This window comes from Grammomys surdaster, unplaced genomic scaffold (assembly GCF_004785775.1).
Source record: "Grammomys surdaster isolate TR1022 unplaced genomic scaffold, NIH_TR_1.0 239, whole genome shotgun sequence".
NCBI classification, from domain to species: Eukaryota; Metazoa; Chordata; class Mammalia; order Rodentia; family Muridae; genus Grammomys; species Grammomys surdaster.
The window spans coordinates 4,808,341-4,828,106 of NW_021604684.1; the positions used below are offsets into that span (position 1 = coordinate 4,808,341).

Below are 19,766 nucleotides of genomic sequence, written 5' to 3' on the forward strand. Positions count from 1 at the left end.
CTAGGGGAGAGCAGCACATGGAGATACACGCTAACCACTTAACATACATTTGAAGAAGCCGGTGCTCAGAGCAGAAACGAAAGGTTTGGGTGTTGCAATAAGACCAGTGGTGACCTTTTAAAGAACACCAACTGTAAAAGAACCACACTGATTAAAAATTACACCGTTTGAGGAAGTCAACCAAGAAAGTCTTTGGAGAAATGAACCCAATAAATAATTTGGCAGGCTGATTTGTTAAGATTTTGAGTCACTGATGATTTCAAGAGCAAAACAACTTAATCTGATAGTGAAGGCAAAGCATGTGTTTATTTGAAGTAAAAAACAATGGACCATGGACCATACCTAACTCATGTCTTGCTCCTGATAACCCACTTTCTTGGTTGGCAGCAGTGAGCTCTGGACCATCTCCAGCCCTTTCATCTGATCAAGCTCATCTGCCTAACATCTGTGAGGCAGGATGCTGTTTCCCTCATATTTTCACTCAGTAGGGACTTAATCAACCCAGGAACAACTGTGAGTACAAGAGGCTCTTGTAATCCTCTGAAATATTTGGAGGGTTAGTCTAGCCAACAGCCTAGTGTCTACAAAATCTTTCAGTCCCTTCTGAACCTTTGTAAAAGTGACACCTAATAACCATGATCTTTTTCTCACTCACAAATGACTTGATACTGGGGGCTGGGGGGAGAAGTGGACTGTAGTTTGTTTGGGTGGAGAGCTTTCCGAGGAAAGCTGCTGTAGGTAGGGCTGGGGTGTAGCTTAGTCAGTAGGGTGCTTCCCTACCGTGTGCCTGGCCCTCAGTGTGATCTCCAGCACTGGATGACTAGGGCATGGTGGCTCATGGCTGTAATTATAGGAGTCTAGAGGTCCAAAGAGGGGTTAGGAGTTCAAGACCAGCTTTATCTATACATGGAATCTGAGATACCATGGCCTATATGTGGCTTTGTCTCAAAAACAAATCCATAGATGTATATGGAATCACATTGGCACTATACAGGGGTAAAAACCAGTTTGCCTGGGACTGCCAATATTTTCAAATCATGAGATCTTCTGTTTCACCCCAGGACAGTCCCATGCAAGTCAGGATCAATTTTCTATATTCTTCAAAGATAAAGCTATTAAATGTTGCCATGAAGGAAAGGAGAGATAACTATTGCCTACGTGGTGAATATGTATTTATTTGTGTATATTTGTGTGTGTGTGTGTATACATATGACACATACAAGACAAAATTGTCCCAGTGATACATATCTATATATCTATATATATACACACACACATAGATATGTAGATACACATATATCTATGTGTGTGTATGTATAAGCACACATATTCTTTTTTAATTTTTTTGTAATGCTAGGTATTATATTAATAATTATCCATTGTTCTTCCCCTGGGCCATACCCCCAGCCCCTATAAATTTTTTTTTGTTGTTGTTGTTTGTTTGTTTGTTTGCTTGCTTACTTGCTTTTTTTTTTTTTAAACAGCCTCACTATGTAGCCCTGGTTGGCCTGGAACTCATTATGTAGACCAAGGTAGCTTTAAACTTTGCCCCTTTAATACTTTTTGGCCAGATTCTACTCTAACTGTAAGATCGTTTGTGCAGGAGGATGATAACAGCGTATTTTAAAACATGGATCTCTGCTCATTAGACTGGCTATCTGCTTCTATAAATAGTACGAATTGCAAGAATGTACACACATGGCTTTTTTACTGTTCCACTTCCTTGTGCGAGTTAATTTAAACCTTCTCATCGTGGCTGGGTACTTTCCAGGCCTCAGGGAAGGTCCCTGGTTCCCTGGCAGCTAAGAAATAAGTCAGCTGTGAAGAATTAGGCTGACTTCTGTTTGGTTTTTTTTTGTTGTTGTTGTTGTTGTTTTGTTTTGTTGTTTTGTTTAATGTATTTATTTTATGTCCACTATGGACATTATGTCTGTATGTATGTCTATGTAAGAGTGTCAGATCTTGGAGTTGCTGACAGTTGTAAACCACCGTGTGGGTGCTGGGATTTGAACCAGGGTCTTTTGGAATTGCAATTAACCACTGAGCCATCTCTCCAGTCTCTAGGCTGACCTCTTTATGTTCTATTATAAACTACATTCTAAGAGTTAAAATTTTAGCCTTGACTCACTAATGCTCTGAAACCTGCGGTTTTTCGTGTACTTCCAGTAAAACTCGGAAAAGGAATCAAAGGAGCCATTTTATCAGTCCAGTGCCCGGAACGACTTTGTCTTTAACATGGAGTCTTTTCTTCACAGGAAGGAGGTGCTTGTCTAATGAGCTGATATGTGTTCTGACGACAGAGCAGCTGGGAATCCCTTGCTAAAAAGTGAACTTCGTGAAATACGATTTCATAACACGGCCATCTGTGGCTCCCTGCGCCCCCGCCTCCCGGCCCTTGTCAAAGACGAATCATCGACAGGGCCGACTGCAGAGTGTAGACTATTGTTCACTTCAAAACATAAGGCTAGTGGTTTTTTCTCTTCCTTCCTAACTTCTGCCTGAGCCTTATGCTATGAGATCAACAGGGTAGAGAAGGCTCAAAGCCTACAAATTGCTGCTTTGACTTGTTTTCTTTTAATCCTTTTCTTTCCCACTACAAACAACTGCTTCAGGTCTGTCTCAGTGGGTAGCTGGGTAGCTGGTTGGCAGTATATCTTTCAGAAGGAATTCTAACCTCCTTTATCACCAAATCCCTCCCAGGGATGAAAGAGGACTTTACCCCAGGGGGCTGGCTCACTCTGGATTCTTGGAGTGGACTGAGACAATTTACTTAGGTCCCTTTTATTGCTGGAGAGTGGAAAGCCCCTGAGATGCAGGAATGTGAATGCTATATGCTTATCAGTATTTTTTTCACATATCAGCTAAATTTAATAATCAGCTCTCCACCCAGGAGTGTAAAACTCTATTGCATTTAGTGAGGCTCTGGGTGGAAAACAAAGCAGTCTGGCTGTGAGCCAGGGGCCTCTCTCCAGCCCCACAGAAGAAGACAGTTGTATCGAGGTGGCAAAGGAAGATAGCTTTGAAATCAGAGAGCTCCACGTTCAACACCTGCATCTTGACTTTGGGGGAAGCTGCTGTTTTTTTAAAGATTACTAGCCTTGCCTTCTAAGTTAGGAGTATTCTGTACAATAGCTGAAATAAAATTATTGGTTTTAGTACCTGATGCACCAGAGATGAACAGAAACTAGCATATATGTTGAGGAAGCTTTGTTCACCAGATGGATGAAAAGTGGACCACACCCCGTGGATACACATGACCCTGACTCCCCAAAGCTAAAACCAAAATCTGACCAGATCTGACATATGCCCTCCAAATGAACAAATTCTTGCTCTCAAGTCAGGGAAGAATCCTTAAGGGATCTTAAAACCAGGCATAGTGGTTCATACCCTAGTCCCAGTACTTGGGAGGTGGGCAGAAGACCTTGAGTCTGAGCCTAGCCTGAGCTACATAGTGAATTCCAGGCCAGCCTGTGCTGAAGAGTAAGATTGTGTCAAAAAAGGAATAATCCTCACTGGGAAGCTATCTTATCTAAATCTAGCCTTTCTCAGATCTGAACTAGAAAAGTCTGTCTCCAGTTTGCTTTTGTTGTCGTTTAATTCACCGTATTTGTTTTGTGAAACAAATGTTTTAAGGTTTTATCCCATGTATTCATTTACTCACTCACTTATTGGGGCAGGGGAATTAGGGGATGAGTCAGAGACAAACTGCAAGAGTCAGTTCTCTCTTCCCAACTTTCACGTTCCCAGGGATTCTGCTCAGGTAAACAGACTTAGCAGCAAGTGTCTTTATCCACTGCATCACCCAGCCACCCTCACTCAGGACCTGAGTCTTACCAGATACATGCAACAGTATTTGGGCATTTAAATATTGCGCCTGATACCTTTTATCTACAGGATGCAAACAAATGGCTCGCCATCACTAAAAGCTGACAAATGAAACCCGGGTGGCTCATCAAGAAGGAAACTGCCACTTCCCCTTCAGATCCAACACTGCTCCAGCACCCTCCTCCAAAGAGTATCCTTTTAGTGTAATCTTCTTAACAGGACAAGATCTTCCTCAGTTCTGCAGGGAAGCTCACGTCTAACCTCCATTTCAAATGGAAAACTAACTGACATTTTATTGACACGGACTCTAAGCTCCACACCATGTAGGTTATCCATTCGTGTGATTTTCATGGTAGATCAAAGTTGATACATTTATATCCTTTTATGAGAAAATATCGAACAGAAAGTACATGACAAAACAGTGGGCTGGTTCCAACCCAGAAGCAAGGACGACTGTGAGGCTGGGAATCCTGTGATTTTCAAAATAGCTGAAAGGTCTGGGCATGGTAGTAAGTACATGCCCATAGATAGGTTCTAGGTCACCCTGGACTGCGTAGCAAGAGGCCTGTATGAGAGAAAGAAAGAAAGGAAGAAAGGAAGAAAGGAAGAAAGGAAGAAAGGAAGAAAGAAAGAAAGAAAGAAAGAAAGAAAGGAAGAAAGGAAGGACAGGCAGAGAAATAAAGGAAGGAAGATAGGTCAGAGAGAGACAGAGAAAGAAAGGAAGGAAGAGAGAAGGAGAAGGAAAAAAGAGAGGAGAAGGAAGAGAGGAAGAGAATGGGGAAGAGAGGAGGGGAGGAGGTGGAGGAGATAATAATATGGACTGTGGACTCTTTAAGTGAAGTGAAGCATTTCTCTGCTTTTTTCGAACTTCACCTGGAACGTCAGGGTCCCAGAAATGCAGCAGCCACCAAAGCCAGTGGCTTCTTTAAGTTTATTGTCTCTCTCATAAACACACCCAAAAATAAGGAAATGTAGGCAAAGAGCGGTCGGTGAGAGTAAATGTGGATTCATCAAGTGAGAAAGTAAGAAAGAACTCAGACTGGGAAGAGCTCCAGGGAAGGGATGCTGACATCAACAAGCTGTCTGTCCTGCCCAGCAGGGTTTTACAGAGCTTGGGGGTTGGGGGATGATGTAATCTTTATCAGGATTGGTCATTTTTGAGCACATCATGAGCAGAGCCACTAAGGTGTCTCCTGCCCCATGGATTCCTCAGCCCAAAGACCTAGTTTACCCATCCTGGGGAGGAATCACATCTAGCTTATGATTCACCATCAGCCCTACCCATGCGGCCTAAGGAAAACTAACTCCTATATCAAAAAATGCCTGAATAGAAATAGGACATTGGAAATAAACAAAGCTCATAAACCCTGGAAGACAATATAAAAGCGTGACAAAAACTCAAAGGTATCTGTGTCACTGAAGGTACACCCCAGCATAGACAATGACTCATGACAACTGAAATCCTGGAGCTCTCTGCACTACTGCAGGCAGCTGGACAGGTCAGTGTCTTCTCTCTTCAGCAGTCCATAGGGACTTATATAATCTGGGTACTGGGGAAGAAGCTTGTGAATTTAGTTAATTCCGGGGACTTCCTAGAACTTATGAGTTGTTGATTTAAACTCCTTTGGAGCCTCTCATTAGAAGTTCCTGAGTCCCACTAGCTGTTCTTCCAGAGGACACAGGTTCAATTCCCAGGACCCACATGGCAGCTCACATCTGTCTGTAACTTCAGGTCCAGGGGATTCAACAGCTTCATACAGATATACATACAGGCAAAACACCAAAGCACATAAAGTAAAAATAAATAAACCAAAAAAAAAAAAAAAAAAAAAAGACTTCCTGAGTCCCAAGGAGGTTTCCTGCAGGAGAAGATTGCTACAGAACACTACAGCCAAAGACCTAGATGTACAAGCATGAACTCTTGTACTGAAGCAGGGGGATCAAGAATCCATAGTTAGAGTCTATCTCTAGTCTAAGAAAAAAGAACACTGACTGTCACAGTGTCATTTCACATGTGGTTGTTCTGTTCTGTCCAACTGTGCAATATGAACCCAAGACCAGGGTCCTGTGAAGTTTCTAGTTTCTAATGACAGAAAACTGAAAGAAACTGTGTTGGGAGGGGAACCCCAGCGTGCTGATTATAACATAGCAAGCATAGGAGTCCTCAATCCCGTCTGTAACTCTTATCAGCCCTCCTACTTCTCTGGTCTTTTGAAAAACAACGTATTTGGAGACAGACATAAAGGGAAAAAAAAAGTCGTGGGCGAGTGTGACCGTCTCGCCCTGTCGAATCAATTTCTCTAAATCCTTAAAGGAGCACCTGCTTTGTGCTGACAAAGGTTTTGTTCTTTAACTGTGACCTATTACTTGATAAGGCTCGTGATTACACAGCAGGGTGTGTCCTGTCAGGTGACCCTGTCTATTTTCAGCAGCATATGAGTAGTTCTGCCTGTGCTGTGAAGCCAGCACGCATGGAGATTCTCGTTTTCAGGAAAATGATTACAAAGCCAAGCAGTTTAGATTTAGAGCTAATGTTTTCCTTTCCTGTTTTTTTTGGGGGGAGAGCGAGGGGTGAGACAGAGATGAGCGTGAGGCTTGCTGGGTAACCCACCTCTTCTACTCCTGACCCTCCTGCCGATACCTCTCAGGAATTGGGGTGACAAGTATGCACCACCAATCTTAGTCTTTGTGGTTCTGAGGACAGAACCCAGGGCTTTGTGTTTGCTAGACAAACCCTCTACCAAACGGGCCTGCAGGGGGACCAAAGTTTCTAAACACGGAGTAAGAGTTCAGTAACGGAGGTCTTTCTTTCGAAATGCTATTATCTCGCTTCTCTTCACAAGCTGTTCCTTTCAGTGCTGTGGGAAAGGAGCGCAGCAGGGGCTCTTTTGACCACGCCCATGCAGGAATCCCGCTTCCGATCCCTTTCCTTTGCCACCACATCTTTCCTATCAGACCACAAGAACCTGACGTTGCTGCTGAGACCCCTTACTTTCACAGTAACTCCCGACTCAGCTAGGCTGCCTTCCCACGGGCACGATACTCCGTGTTTCTGTCTTGAAAGTCCAGGGGCCGAGCACCGTGTTCTCGGCATCAGCACCGCCTGTTCTACTGTCTTGACTTCCTTGTGGGTTTGTTGGTTTTTGTAGGGGATATTTCTGAGAGGGTGCGGCCTCCAACTGAAGGGTCTCCTCCCTCTGCCACCTTACAGCAGGAACGGGAGATGTGGGTTACCACTCCCAGCTTAATTACAAGTGTGCTTTAAGATATCAAGCTATCTTCCGATGAGTGCTCCTTTGACAAAGATTTGAAAAGCTTGATGAGATATTTTTTTTCACCATTTATGTTGCTCCTGTGCGAGCACAGGCGAGGGGCTGTGTTTGTTGCAAGAGTCTCAAACTCAGCTGGGTGGTGGTGGTCCATACCTTTAATTTCAGGAGGCAGATCTCTATGAATTTGAGGCCAGCTTGATCTGCAGATTAAGTTCCAGGACAGCCAAAGCTACAGACTCAAACCCATATCACAACAAACTAAGATATTCATATGAAAAACAGTTTATCCAATGATATAGATAGGAGATAGATAATAAACTGTAGGTGAATCGATATCAGATAGGACAGATGAACAAGAGGTGGATAGATAACTAAAAAGAGGTTTTCAAATATACAGAGCTGTAGCTTTTTAAATACGAATACAACCCGCTTGGTGGTACTTATCTGTGATCCCAGCATCTGAGAGATGGAGTCAGGAGAATCTCAAGAACAAGACCAGCTTTGGCTATATATGTAACAAGTTTGGAGACCAATTTGGGCTACAGAATACTCTATCTCAAGCAAACAAAAAATGTCAAATAGGACAGGGCACAGTGAAGCTGGACATGTTGGCACATGCCTTTAATCTTTGCACCAAGGCAAGGCAAGAAGCAGAGACAGACATCTCTGAGTTCAAGGCCAGTCTGGACTACAGAGTTCCAGGACAGCCAGGGCTACACAGAGAAACTGTCTCAAAAAGCAAAACAACAACAAGAAAAACAAGCAAAACAAAAAACCAAAAAACAAACAAACAAATAACCAAACAAAACAAACAAACAAACAAAAACAGGGAGGGCATGGTGACCCAAACATGTAATCCCAGCACTCTGGAAGCAAGATCAGTCACTGCAAGTTGGAGACCAGCCTTGTCTAAGCAGTGAGTTCAACAACAGCTAGTGTTACACAGTGAGGTCTTGTCTCAAAACAGCAAAAAAACAGAAAAGCAGTGAGACCACTCACCAGGCTGCCAAGCCTGAGACCCACCGAGAACAACTCAAGGGTCCACATGCTGGAAGGAGAGCAGCACTTCCGCAAGCTGTCCTCTGACTGCGACAGACATGCCAGGCCATGTGCAACCCTTGCGTACACACATAAATATATGTATATATGTATATTTTATATATCTATATATCTATATCTATATCTATATATAGATATAGATATATAGATATATAGATATATATAATAGGAAGTTAAACAACAGACGTGAACACAGTTAACAATGTTCTTTTTGTTTCATCCGACAGATACAACCATGTAGACACCTTAAGACCTTTTATTCTTTCATGGACAGGGTCTTATCTGCATGGTCTAGGCTGGCCTTAACCTTGACATTGAAAGGACTGGAGTTTGCACAGGACACACCAAGACCAAGTTCTTAGCACAAAGATTTATTTGCCCCAGAGGGACAAAGGACAGAGAATAGAGACAAATATAGGAGACAGAGGCTGAGAGACAGAAGCAAACGAACAAAGAGGGAAGCGGGGATATTTATCCAGGAGTTGGTCTGGAAAGAGGGGAGACAGATGTGATTCGTAGGCAAATGGCAGTTTATAAATGGTAAGGGGGGACCTCATGTTAGGATGAGTTGGTTCATTTTGATTGACCATGTTAATTAGGACAGCTCCAAGGGGGCTTTTGATTGCTAGACTTCCATACTTTGATAGCTAGACCTTGGTGATCAGTCTTAGAAATGAGCCTGGCATAAGAAAGTGTCCAAATAAGGAAAACGAGCTTGGTGGCTAGCTTTAGGCATGTAATGTATGATTTACAAGACAGAGGGTTGGGGGGGGCAAGACTTGCCAGCACCATGTTTGCCGTGCTCGGGCGTGCTAGAGCTCTTCAGACATACCTTAGCTTCCTAGATGCTATATCATAATAGCCATGAGCCACCAAATCTGGCTCTTTGGGAATGTTTTAAGCATTAGCATGTAGATCTCAAAGGGAGCTGTCTCAAAGGGCATATGTCCTGTTTTTGCAATCCCAACACTGAGAAAGCTGAGGCAAGAAGATCTGGAGTTCAAGTCAAATCTGGCAACGCAGTAAGACCATCTCAAAACAATCAAAGAAAAAACGAGAGAGATGCCGGCTTCGTGGGAGAGTGCTTGCCACACAGGCTTGAGGACTTGAGTGGGGAAGCCAGCACCTAGGTAAAAAGCCCAAATGAGGAAAGCAAATAAGAGGGTAGCTAGGATTCACTGGCTCCAGGCTCAGTGAGAGACCGGGTCCTAAATGGAAAAGACAGGGTGAGACCTCCTTTGGCCTACACACACACACACACACACACACACACACACACACATACACACACATACACACATACATACACACACATACATACATACACACATACATACACATTTATACATGGCAAGTTTGTGAACTCGAGTCAAAGTCTTGTCCGGTTCCTTTTAACAAACATTCTAGCCCTAAGAGCTTTGAAGTTTGGAGCTTCTCCTGCAGTGTCCTGCACACTAACCGCTATGGGGGAGCCCCTCCAGCAAAGCAATCCCAATCTTCAGGGGACTGCTGCCTCCGTGCATCTCCCTCCTCTCCCCCAGCAGCTCTTCATCCCTTGATTCCATTTAAAGAAGGCTCTCTCCCCTCTTTGAGGGTAGAGTTGGAGTGAAGATAAGGCTTCTAGTATGAGAGTCTGTTTCCTAGTTCTCACATTCAAAGAGGAAGGCCACTGGGGTTATGCCCACTTCTGCACATGACTGGTTTAGGATGAAGCAATCCATGCAGGGCGAGCATTGGAAGCAGAGGGAGAAGCATGAGGTCAGCACAACCGGAACCACACAGTAGCTCAGCTATGTGGGAAGGCGAAGGGCAGGGAAGAGCGCGGGCAACACTTCTTAGGCCATTACACTTGGAAATCTTGATATCACTTGGAAGGCTTTATTCTTATTACTTTTGTTGTTTGTTTGTTTTTAGAGGCAGGATCTCTCTATGTAGCCCTTGAACTCTCTTCGTAGATCAGACTAGCCTGGAACTCAAGAGATTAGCCTGCCTGCCTCTGCCTGACCAGTGCTGAGATCGAAGGTTTTGTTCCCTGTTCTCAAAAGAGAAACATAAACACCACACTAGCCACAAACCCTTTATCTACTATGGTGTTCCTCCTGCAAGCTATGCTAAGGCAGTGGAGGCACAAAGCTAGCAGAGTAACCAGACAATAATTGATTTTCTTAGGGACCACTCCACAAGATGGAATCCATATCTGACACTCCTTGGGTGGCTCAGAACCTGAGATTAGAAAGCACAGGGATCTAGGGTAGAAGCAAACAGCAGTGATTATGTGTGTGTGTGTATTGTGTGTATGAGTATGTATACAAAATATATCTATTTAGAAATATAGATAAAATGACTCCTAATGATATTCTGCTACACTCATAGACGGATACCCTGCTCAGCCATCATCAGAGAAGCTTCCTCCTGCAGCAAATAGGAATAAATATTTATTTATTTATTTATTGTGGAGATCCACAGCCAGACACTATACAGAGTGAGAGGCTTTGGAACACTCAGCCCTAAAGAGATGTTTCCATTAAATCCCTCCCCTCGGAGTCAGGGAAACACCCCCACCCACCCGCCAGAAGAGACAGAAAGATTGTAAAAGCCAAGGGGGTGGAGGACACCAAGAAAACAAGGCCCTTTAAAGCTCATATAAACCCAGGGACTGAAGTGGCATGCACAGAGTCTGCACCAGATCCTCTGCACATACACACATAAACTGGCTTCCAGGTTAGTGTTTTTATGGGACTCTTGGGTATGCAAACAAGTGGGTCTCTGAGTCATGTGCCTTCTCTTGGCATCTTAAGCCTAGCCACTAGGGTAAGGTTAACAACTGGACTGTCACATATAGCTGCTGGGAGAGGGAACTAAGCACTCCAGAACAGGATTCATGTTCAACATATAATTGGACTCCACAGTCTGTGTGTGCTTTTATTTGATTACAAATTGATGTTAATTTTTCTTTTTGGGTGTGGTTTTGTATTGTTTTTTGAGAAAGAACTTAAGGTAGGGTGGTGTCAATGGGGAGAGGCTCTAGAGGGACTTGAGGGAGGAAAATATTATCAAAATATTTGAATTAGAAAAGTTTTCAATGACGAAAAATGTAATAAAATCAAATTTTAAAATAAAACATATATGTTTGACTTTAAGGGGGTGGGGGAAGGTATGTGCCACCACACTTAGCTTTCAGAGTGTTCTAGTGAGATGAGGAGCTCTCAAGACCTAGGCCTGGGAAGATGGCTCAGTCGGCAAACTGTACACTTTGCAAATATGAAGACTGAAGTTCAGATCCTTTGCACCCATGTAAAAGCTGAGCACAGCAGCATGACTCTGTAATCCAGTGCTTGAAGTGGGTACCTGAGGCCCCTTAGCCAGCTAGTTAAAAGTTCACTGAGATTCTGTTTCAGTGGGTAAAAGTGCTAGCCACATACACCTCAGTGGAAGGAGTACCATCTCCTGAAAGCTGTCCTCTGTGGACCAACAATATGGCTCAGCAGATAACAGCATCTGCAGCTAAGACACTGAGTTCCATCCCTGGGATCCACAGAGTGGAGACAGAGGACATTTCTACATACTGTTTGCCCTCTGACCTCCACACATGAAGGATCACACACATACAAATAAGTAGATGCATGTTTTTAAAAGTTGCATTCTGGCTTCTGCACAAACACCATTGCATGAGAATACTCACACACATAAAATAATGTCTTTTAAAATGTGAAGAGTAGCTATTGACTGACAGACACCTTCCCAAGCACACACACACATGCATTCAAACACATGCACACATACACCACACTGGATGTCTGCTGATATGAGTGTGTGTTAAAATAGATCAATAAACTTCCTAATTTACATAAAACACACAGGAAGACAGGTGGCATTTTTCAATAGCTGCTTCAGAATCAACCTTTATTTAATAGTTGAGGCTACAGTATCAGTCTTCAGAAGCATATATATAAATACAGTCACAGACCATAAATACCCATTGGGCAAGATGTCTACCTTCAGGGAAAAACAAACAAACAAACAAAAAACTTCAAAGTAAACAACCTTAATGCTGAGGCCCACTAACTACTGAGGTAACTTCATCCAAAGTGACTAGCCACATGACACCCTTCCCATGGACTCGAGACCCTTGTCTCCAAACAAAAATGAAAAGGATACACATGCTGAAAGCAAACAAAATATTTAAATTATAAATAGGTAAAATAAATATTATTCCTGTAAAACTCAATCGTGAGATTCTTTCTTTCTTTCTTTCTTTCTTTCTTTCTTTTTTTTTTTTTTTGGACAGTTTTTTAGTTTTAGTCAGCTGACAAATTAAACGTGTTTATGGGCTTAGTTTCAACACATGGCTACCCCGGGGAAAGATCACACAATTATCAGTACGTCCCATCACTTCTGGTAGGCATCAGGCCCTTGTGATCAGAACAGGCAACATCCATTCAGTTGTTGTCAATTATACATCAACTGTAGTCGCCTCAACGTGTAAAAGAACAGAACTCACTTCCAGTCTTCACCCTAAAACTGACTGGCCCTTTTCTCATCTCCTCCCCCTCCCCCTCATGTTATTCCTATTAGTTCACTTTGACTTCTGTCAAAATATAAATGACAAGAGAGGCACCTGGGATATGTAACATCTATGTTTCGACAAATACCATTTCCTGCCTTTTACGGCTCAATTCTGTTTCTGTTCCCACTTTTAAAATCCTTTCATTCCTTGATTGGTTGTTTCCATGTCTTGGCAGATACAGATTAAAAAAAAATACAGAAGTACAGACGTCCCTTCAGCAGACAGATCAACACTTTTTCATACTTTCTCAGTAGTGGGACAGCTGAGTTTTAAGGTGGTTCATTTCTTAGCTATTAAAGGAGTCTAAAGGCTGTTTTTACAAAATAACGGTCCTACCTTACAGTACTAACAAAAATATACAAAAAGTCCTTACTCTGCTTGTTAGCTTTCAATTCCAGTAACAGGCAAACCGAGAGAGTATAAGATCATTTCCTGATGATTTTCATTGACATGTCTCTGATCATGTATCTGCTGATCACCTGCCTTTTGGGAACGTCTACTCAAGTCTCTTGCCTCTGTTAACCAGAACCGATTTGCTATTGGGCAGTCTGAGTTTCACATTTATAGATCAAATTAAAAATGAAACTCTCAACCTAGTGATGCTGTCACTTGCCTTTAATCCCAGCACCTGGGAGGCAAAGGCAGGTGGAGTTCAAGGCCAGCCTGGTCTACAGAGGGAGTTCCAGGATAACCAGGGCTACACAGAGGAAAGAAACCTTGTCTCCAAAAACAAAAAACAAGAGAGAAGGGGGTGGGGGTGGAGGGACTCTAAAAAATACCTATGACAGGTTACAAAATTTTAGAAACTTCTCATGAATCTTTTACTAAGTTTTAATTATGTCAACTTTTAAAAGTTTGTTTTTAAACTTTTCTCCGGTTATATAAAATCCAAACTCTTTTTATCACATACTATTCAATCTGCAAGAGTTTGACTGGCACCTACTGACCTTGTTATACTTCTAATTTCCCCCCAGTTACTTTGTAGTCTCCCCGTACTCTCAGATTAATGGTTACAGTAACACACTTAAAAGTCATCTAAACAAACACAATACAGTTAAGCTTGTAGTGACCTATGAAATAAATTTTCACTAGAACATTCAGTGTTATCAAAAATGAAATGCTTCCCCTTAGAAGATCATGAGGATGGAACTAAATAGTACATTGACTGGAGTTGTCAAAAAGCAGTCCTGAATGACTGTCCCCATACAATGTAACCACTCACCATGCCCCCTCTTCTATTACTCTTGACAACAACCTTTGGCAAAAACACCAGAACAACTCTAAAAAGACAGATTACTAGTTACTTCCCGAGCTCCATGACTCCTTTAGTCTTGTTTTTAAAATAAAAATAAAAATAAGCACGGTTTCACGTTATCACATCTCAAAGAACGATCTCTGAAAACTTTCCCAAAGAAACTCATTTCCATCTCCATCATCCCTGCTCAGAGAACCAAAAGCAAGTGAGTGTTTCCCACATCACATCACAGTCCATCCAATACCAGGCATTTGCATCAGCAGGGGAACTTCCTTCTTAGGAGGTCCCTTCTCTCAAAAGCTTTCGAAGAACTCAGGTTATTAAATTGAAGAGCTTGGAAATAAAATTCAGAAGTTTCTGTCGTAAATTCACTTTGTCTCCAATTCTCCGGAGTTGAGCACACTCGTCCTTCAGGTCTGAAAAAAGAGTCAGACATAAACATTAAGTTGGACAACTGTAAGTTCCAACTTTAGACCAGTAAGAGTTAACACACAACCCGAGTGAAAGAAAGGCCCTTCTCAGACACTTCTGCGACTTTGGTGCACCTGACTTTCCCAACAAGGCAATACAAACACACATGGGTCAGGTAAGGGTATAGGCATTTGCCTTGTCTTTTTCAAAAGCACCCTGAATGAGGTCAGTTCTCTTCCAAGTATAGAAATTACATGTATTAAAAATTTACCAGCTGTGCCATTAGTCAGCCCTTAGCCGTCTCCCATGATGTCATCCCTTTCTCTTTTATGGTTGGGTAGGGAACAAAAGTCAAATTCCAATCTTTTTGTGATATTTTCAAGTAGACTTGATCTTCTAATGATCTCCTAGCTCTATGCCTCCTTCACAGCAGGTAAATAAACATTATCTTTAGAAACTCTTTCTTTCCCCATAACAATCATAGGATCGCATTGAAAAGTCGGAGTTATACTTTTAAACAAACTCATTTTGTTGATTTGAAGTAAAGTCTCCTGGCTTAGCAAACAAGCCTGCAGTGTAGCTGACACCCCTGAACTCCTTAATCCTGCCTCTGCTTCCCAGTGCTGTGTGCACGGGACTACAGCCTGGCTTTCTAAAATAATTTTCAAATTTACATTTTGAGGTAGGCCAGTCTATTTCTACAAGCCCGTTCTGTATCAATCCATTGTCCTTTACAGAGAAGAGTAAAGAAGAAAGTTTGATTTGCATATTGGTAATTATTCCCATATTTTCTTTGAACTGAAGTAATTCGCTGGATGTTGTGAAGAAAAATAATATGTGCATGCCTTTGATCCCAGCACTTGGGAGGCAGAGGCAGGGAGGTCTCTGAGTTCAAAGCCTGCCTACAGAACTAGTTCCAGGACATTAAAACACTCTGTCTGGGAAAGCAAAATAATGAAGATGACGGCTGAAGATATGAGTAGTTGACAATGTTTGCCAAAAGGCATCTGGTGGCACATAAACTGTAATCCCAGAGGTAGAGCCAGAAACTCAAGGTCATCTTCAACTACATAAACAGGTTCAAAGACAGTTTGTGCTTAATGAGAACCTGTCCCTCCCCCGCCCCCACCCCAAAAATTCCTCTCCCCCGAAATAAAACAAACACTACAGAAGTGATAAGTAAAACTCCTAGACATCCCAAAAGGTAGGCAGGATTTCTCCCATTCAAGCAAGCACCAGAGAGAGCTGACCTGGGGCCAATTAAGCCGCGGACCCACTAGCTCTGTAACATTTTCTCAGCACGCCAGACTAGGCTAGGACAAAAAAGGCTGCTGCGAACGTCTGATAACAGCAATTCTGACCTACAGATGCCCAACTCCTAAAGCAGCTGGCTGCAGATCTTTGATGAGGTTCACAAAAAAGTGCAGGATGGAAAAAAAGAACTTCTCACCAGTTAGACCGGATCCCTTCAGCGGGACAGTTAAAATGCTAACTAAGGAGGAAGGCGTCCTGGGTTCCAGAATTCAGGCACCCCAACGGGGTGTCCTTAAACGGCCCAGAGTAGAAAAACTGCTTGTTATTAATCCTGGGGGTGGGGCATTCTCAGTGACAAGCCCTCTGAGCTGAGAGCTCCTAGAGGCGATGCCCAGCGCCTCGGACAGCACCCCCCTGGCTGCCAGGGATTCTCTAGGGTAGCTGCCAGCCCCCACCCCCACCACTGTGGAAATGGGCAATCTGCAGAGAAAAGAAGCCTGGCTAACATGCAAGCTGCTGCTTCGAGAACTTTCTTACAGTGTTCCTCAGGCACGCGCCAGGCGGGCATGAGCTCCAACGGACTAAGCCGGCCTCCTCCGCAGCCCTGCAGCGCCCGGACCCTTACCTGCTGACACCCGGGTTGGGCTTGGGCTCCTCATTGTGCTCTTTCGCGACTTCTTGCCAGGCATCTGCGCCAGAACCGCAGTTATGTCCCGTGCACTCCACATGCAATACACGTTGTCTCCAATCTTCCTGAGTTGAGCTGCAAGCTCAGGCACTTGCTCTAAAAAAGAAACACCTGGAAATTAACATTGAAAGCAATCCTACCGGTGACTCACAAATTAGCACATCCTAGGATGCTACTTGGGTGCACCCACACACCACACTTGGTGGCTCAATAAAAGTTACGAATAGAGACAAATCACTTTAACCAACCCAGTGAGGTCTCCCTTTTATCACTCAAGACTGACCAAGGAACAGAAGTCAATTTCTAAAACCCTGTCGTTTAAAAGTAGATCTGCTTTTCCAATGGCAATTGGAGGGTGTGATTGGGCTTGGGCTCCTCATTGTGCTCTTTCGCTACTTCTTGCCAGGGATCTGCGCCCTGCTATGCCCACCTTTAAAAACTTGTTATTTTCTCATTAAAAAAAAAACTCATAAAATTTACTATAATAGTCCACAGCCTACTCTGTACAAATTCATCACATCTACAGAAAAGCAGAAAAGTTAAATTCATGTCTTGCTTTCTAGAAATTAGACATTCTAATAGCTGGAATGAACTAAATATTAAGAAACACTGTCACAAGTAAAATTAACATGCAATCTTCTATTTTTTAAAAATATTTCAAGGGCCAATTTTGATTGTTCTGGTACCCCTCAAGACTATGGACCAAAAAGTATGAATACAAATTTAAAAGCTTGTCTCTTTTGTAACCAAGAAAGATACTGGCTGATTAGACTCCCAGAGAACTTGAACTTTAAGTACATAGCAAAACTAGCTCTTAAACCTATTTTTGGATAAATTTCTGTATTGGCTGAAGTGAAATCAGAGGCCCTAAGAGATTCCATAATGCATCATGTTTTAATGACTTCCAGGGTCAAATATTTCCAGAAATATTCACAAAACATTCTTTAAGGTGCAACATATTAAAGGTAGAACACAAATTGAGGAATCCTGATTTCTACGAGCAATTAGTATTGTCTCAAAAGGGAGAGGCAAAAAGCAGCTCAAAGATTCCAGGGCCACGGACATTCCGGACAATTGCTCTACCCTTGCGCTCCAACTAAGTCCTACTACCTTGATTTGGGAGGAAGAACGGATTTTTTTTTTTTTTTTTTTTTTAGCCGATCTCACTATGTAACAGAGATCTACCTTAAACTATACAGTCCGGGCTAATTCTCCTGCCTCAACGTCCTGAGCGCTAGAGTTAGGGACAGGTACGCCGGCAACGTATTTTTATTGGAACTACACATTCACTACTTGACCTCGAGACACTCTGCTGCTCTTTAAATCTGTCTAAACAATGCCATGCTCATGTTGGACCTTAAAGAAACATGGTCTGAACGCTTAGACAGCACCACTCTCATACTGGCAATGGACCGCTTCGGCATTGCCCCCTGGCCTTATAAAACAATAACTGAGTATGCTGCACAAAGTTATTTCCGGACAAGAGTCTTGCAATTCCTTAGCAGGTGCCTGCCACCTTTGATCTTTTTTTTTTTATATAAAAAACGGAGGTGGGAGGCGACCCTCAATAGTTACAGAAAGTTGCATGTAAGCGATTGTATTAGAGTTGGTGGGTCAAAGACTCCAGGACCAAATTCTATTCTCCTGGATCTCCCTTCTGATCCGGACAGTTAAAAACTTCTCAACACCAGAGACTCAGTCCCACGCATCCATGGGTTCTGGGCGTGAGCGCTGGGAGAGTTCGAAGTTTGAAGACTACTTTTCTAAGTGTTGGAGGTGGAGTGGGGATCGAGATGAAGGGGGCTCTCAAAAATGGTCTGGCGAGGAAGAGGGCCTGTCAGGGGAGCGCTAGGCCAGGAGGCCTCTCCCACCCCTACCTACCGCTAAAACCATCTTCCAGGCCATCGCCTGCACGTGTATTTTTCTCTCCTCCTGGTCCATGATAGAGCAAGCAGAGACCCACGAAACAGACGGGAATTCTGGCCTAAAATGCACCTGCATCCCAATGACGCGCTGGGCTGGACTCTCCCTGAGGCCCGCAGTCACGGTAGAAGACCCTAAAGAACTTTCTAGATCAGTCGTAGGCACGAGCCGGAGAGCCGATTTGGACCGAACATGCAGGCGCGTACATTCTAGCCCGAGCCCCAAGGGCTGAACCGTCCCCAGTATGACCTCAACCCCATCCTGCCTGGGTGTCCGCGGGCCGAACTGCTAAGTACCTGCCCGCGTTGAGTTCACTGGCGCGTTCCGACGCGCCTCTCTCCCGGGCATCTCAGAAACGCCGGGGCGATCTCCGCTGCGCACCGGGGACTGAGATCCCCAATCTGGACTCTGGGGCTCCCCCAGGACTTGGGCTGTGAGGGATGGACCGCGGGTGCCGCGAGCCAGACGCACCAAGCTTCAGCAGGCAGCACCAGCGCTGGAATCCTCTCAGTCCGGGAGCCCCAAGCCGGCTCTCGCGTTTTATGGGGACTTCTCCAGTGACGTAATGTGACGACACCCCCCGTGTCCCCGCCCCTTCGAGCGGCGGCGGCGCGGGAACCGAGCGAAGTGGAGCAAGTCTCGAGACGTCCCCGAGCGCAACTTGCCGGGGCAAGCCGCAGATCGCCGCGGTGCCGACCTACGGCGGAGGGCGCAAGGAGGACGAGTCCTGCTCAACCCCCAAATTGCTTTCTTAAAAAACGAAGGTGGGAGGGAATCATCAACTCTTGAGAGGTCGTGTCCATCGCTGGGGCAGTGGCGACGGTCACGAGTTGCTAAGAAAATCTTACTGGGAAGAAAGTTGGGGGTGGGGTGGGGTGGGGCCAGGCGCCTCGACTTTATTATTCTTCGCCCATTAGGGACGAATGTAAACAACCCCAGAAAGGAATGGGGGAAGGGAAAACTTTTCGAATTCTAAAGTGTGGTTCCTTCCAAGGAAGTGAAAAGAGTGGTAGACATCACCTGAGAAGAGTCCCAAGTTCGAGTACAAAATTAAACTTTGAAAAAGTTGCGTAATGCGTAATGACTGCGATTTGTTAAGATAAAGGAGGAGATGATGTCTGCCCTAGGCAGGAGCGTTCGGGTGTGGCTCCTGGCTTCAGGGAGGGACTGGGATTGTTTAAAAAAAAAAAAAAACTGCGCACATTTCCTCTAGATGTGTTGATACAGCCCAAAGAAGGGACCACCTTCATCTACGAAGTGTCCGGATCCTTTGTGGAGGGAGGAAGATGAGATCTTTGGGAAAGGGAACTTCCTTGAATATTGTCTGGTGCTTGAATAATTCTAGATAACAGATTTAGAGGCCTTCATGATAGACTTGAGATTGCAATTTGTATTCCTGTCCTCAATCTTGCACTGGGAAGTTTGCTCACTTTTCAGATGCAATAGTAATTTGATAGTGATTAAATTGCCCAAATTCACCTAGGCAAACAGCAACACCCCTCTGAAGTGAAC

The 19,766-nt window shown here is 43.8% G+C and overlaps 1 protein-coding gene across 1 annotated transcript; it reads right to left on the bottom strand.

Moving 5' to 3' along the window:
- Positions 1 to 13,426: 13,426 nt before the first annotated feature.
- On the bottom strand, positions 13,427 to 18,747 carry Pmaip1 (phorbol-12-myristate-13-acetate-induced protein 1). Its single transcript, XM_028774301.1, has 3 exons — positions 18,551 to 18,747; positions 16,269 to 16,427; positions 13,427 to 14,394 (listed from the first exon to the last, which is right to left on the bottom strand). Exons 1-3 carry the CDS (start codon positions 18,600 to 18,602, stop codon positions 14,291 to 14,293), a joined length of 315 nt encoding a protein of 104 aa, XP_028630134.1. The 5' UTR covers positions 18,603 to 18,747; the 3' UTR covers positions 13,427 to 14,290.
- Between the last annotated feature and the right edge of the window lie 1,019 nt (positions 18,748 to 19,766).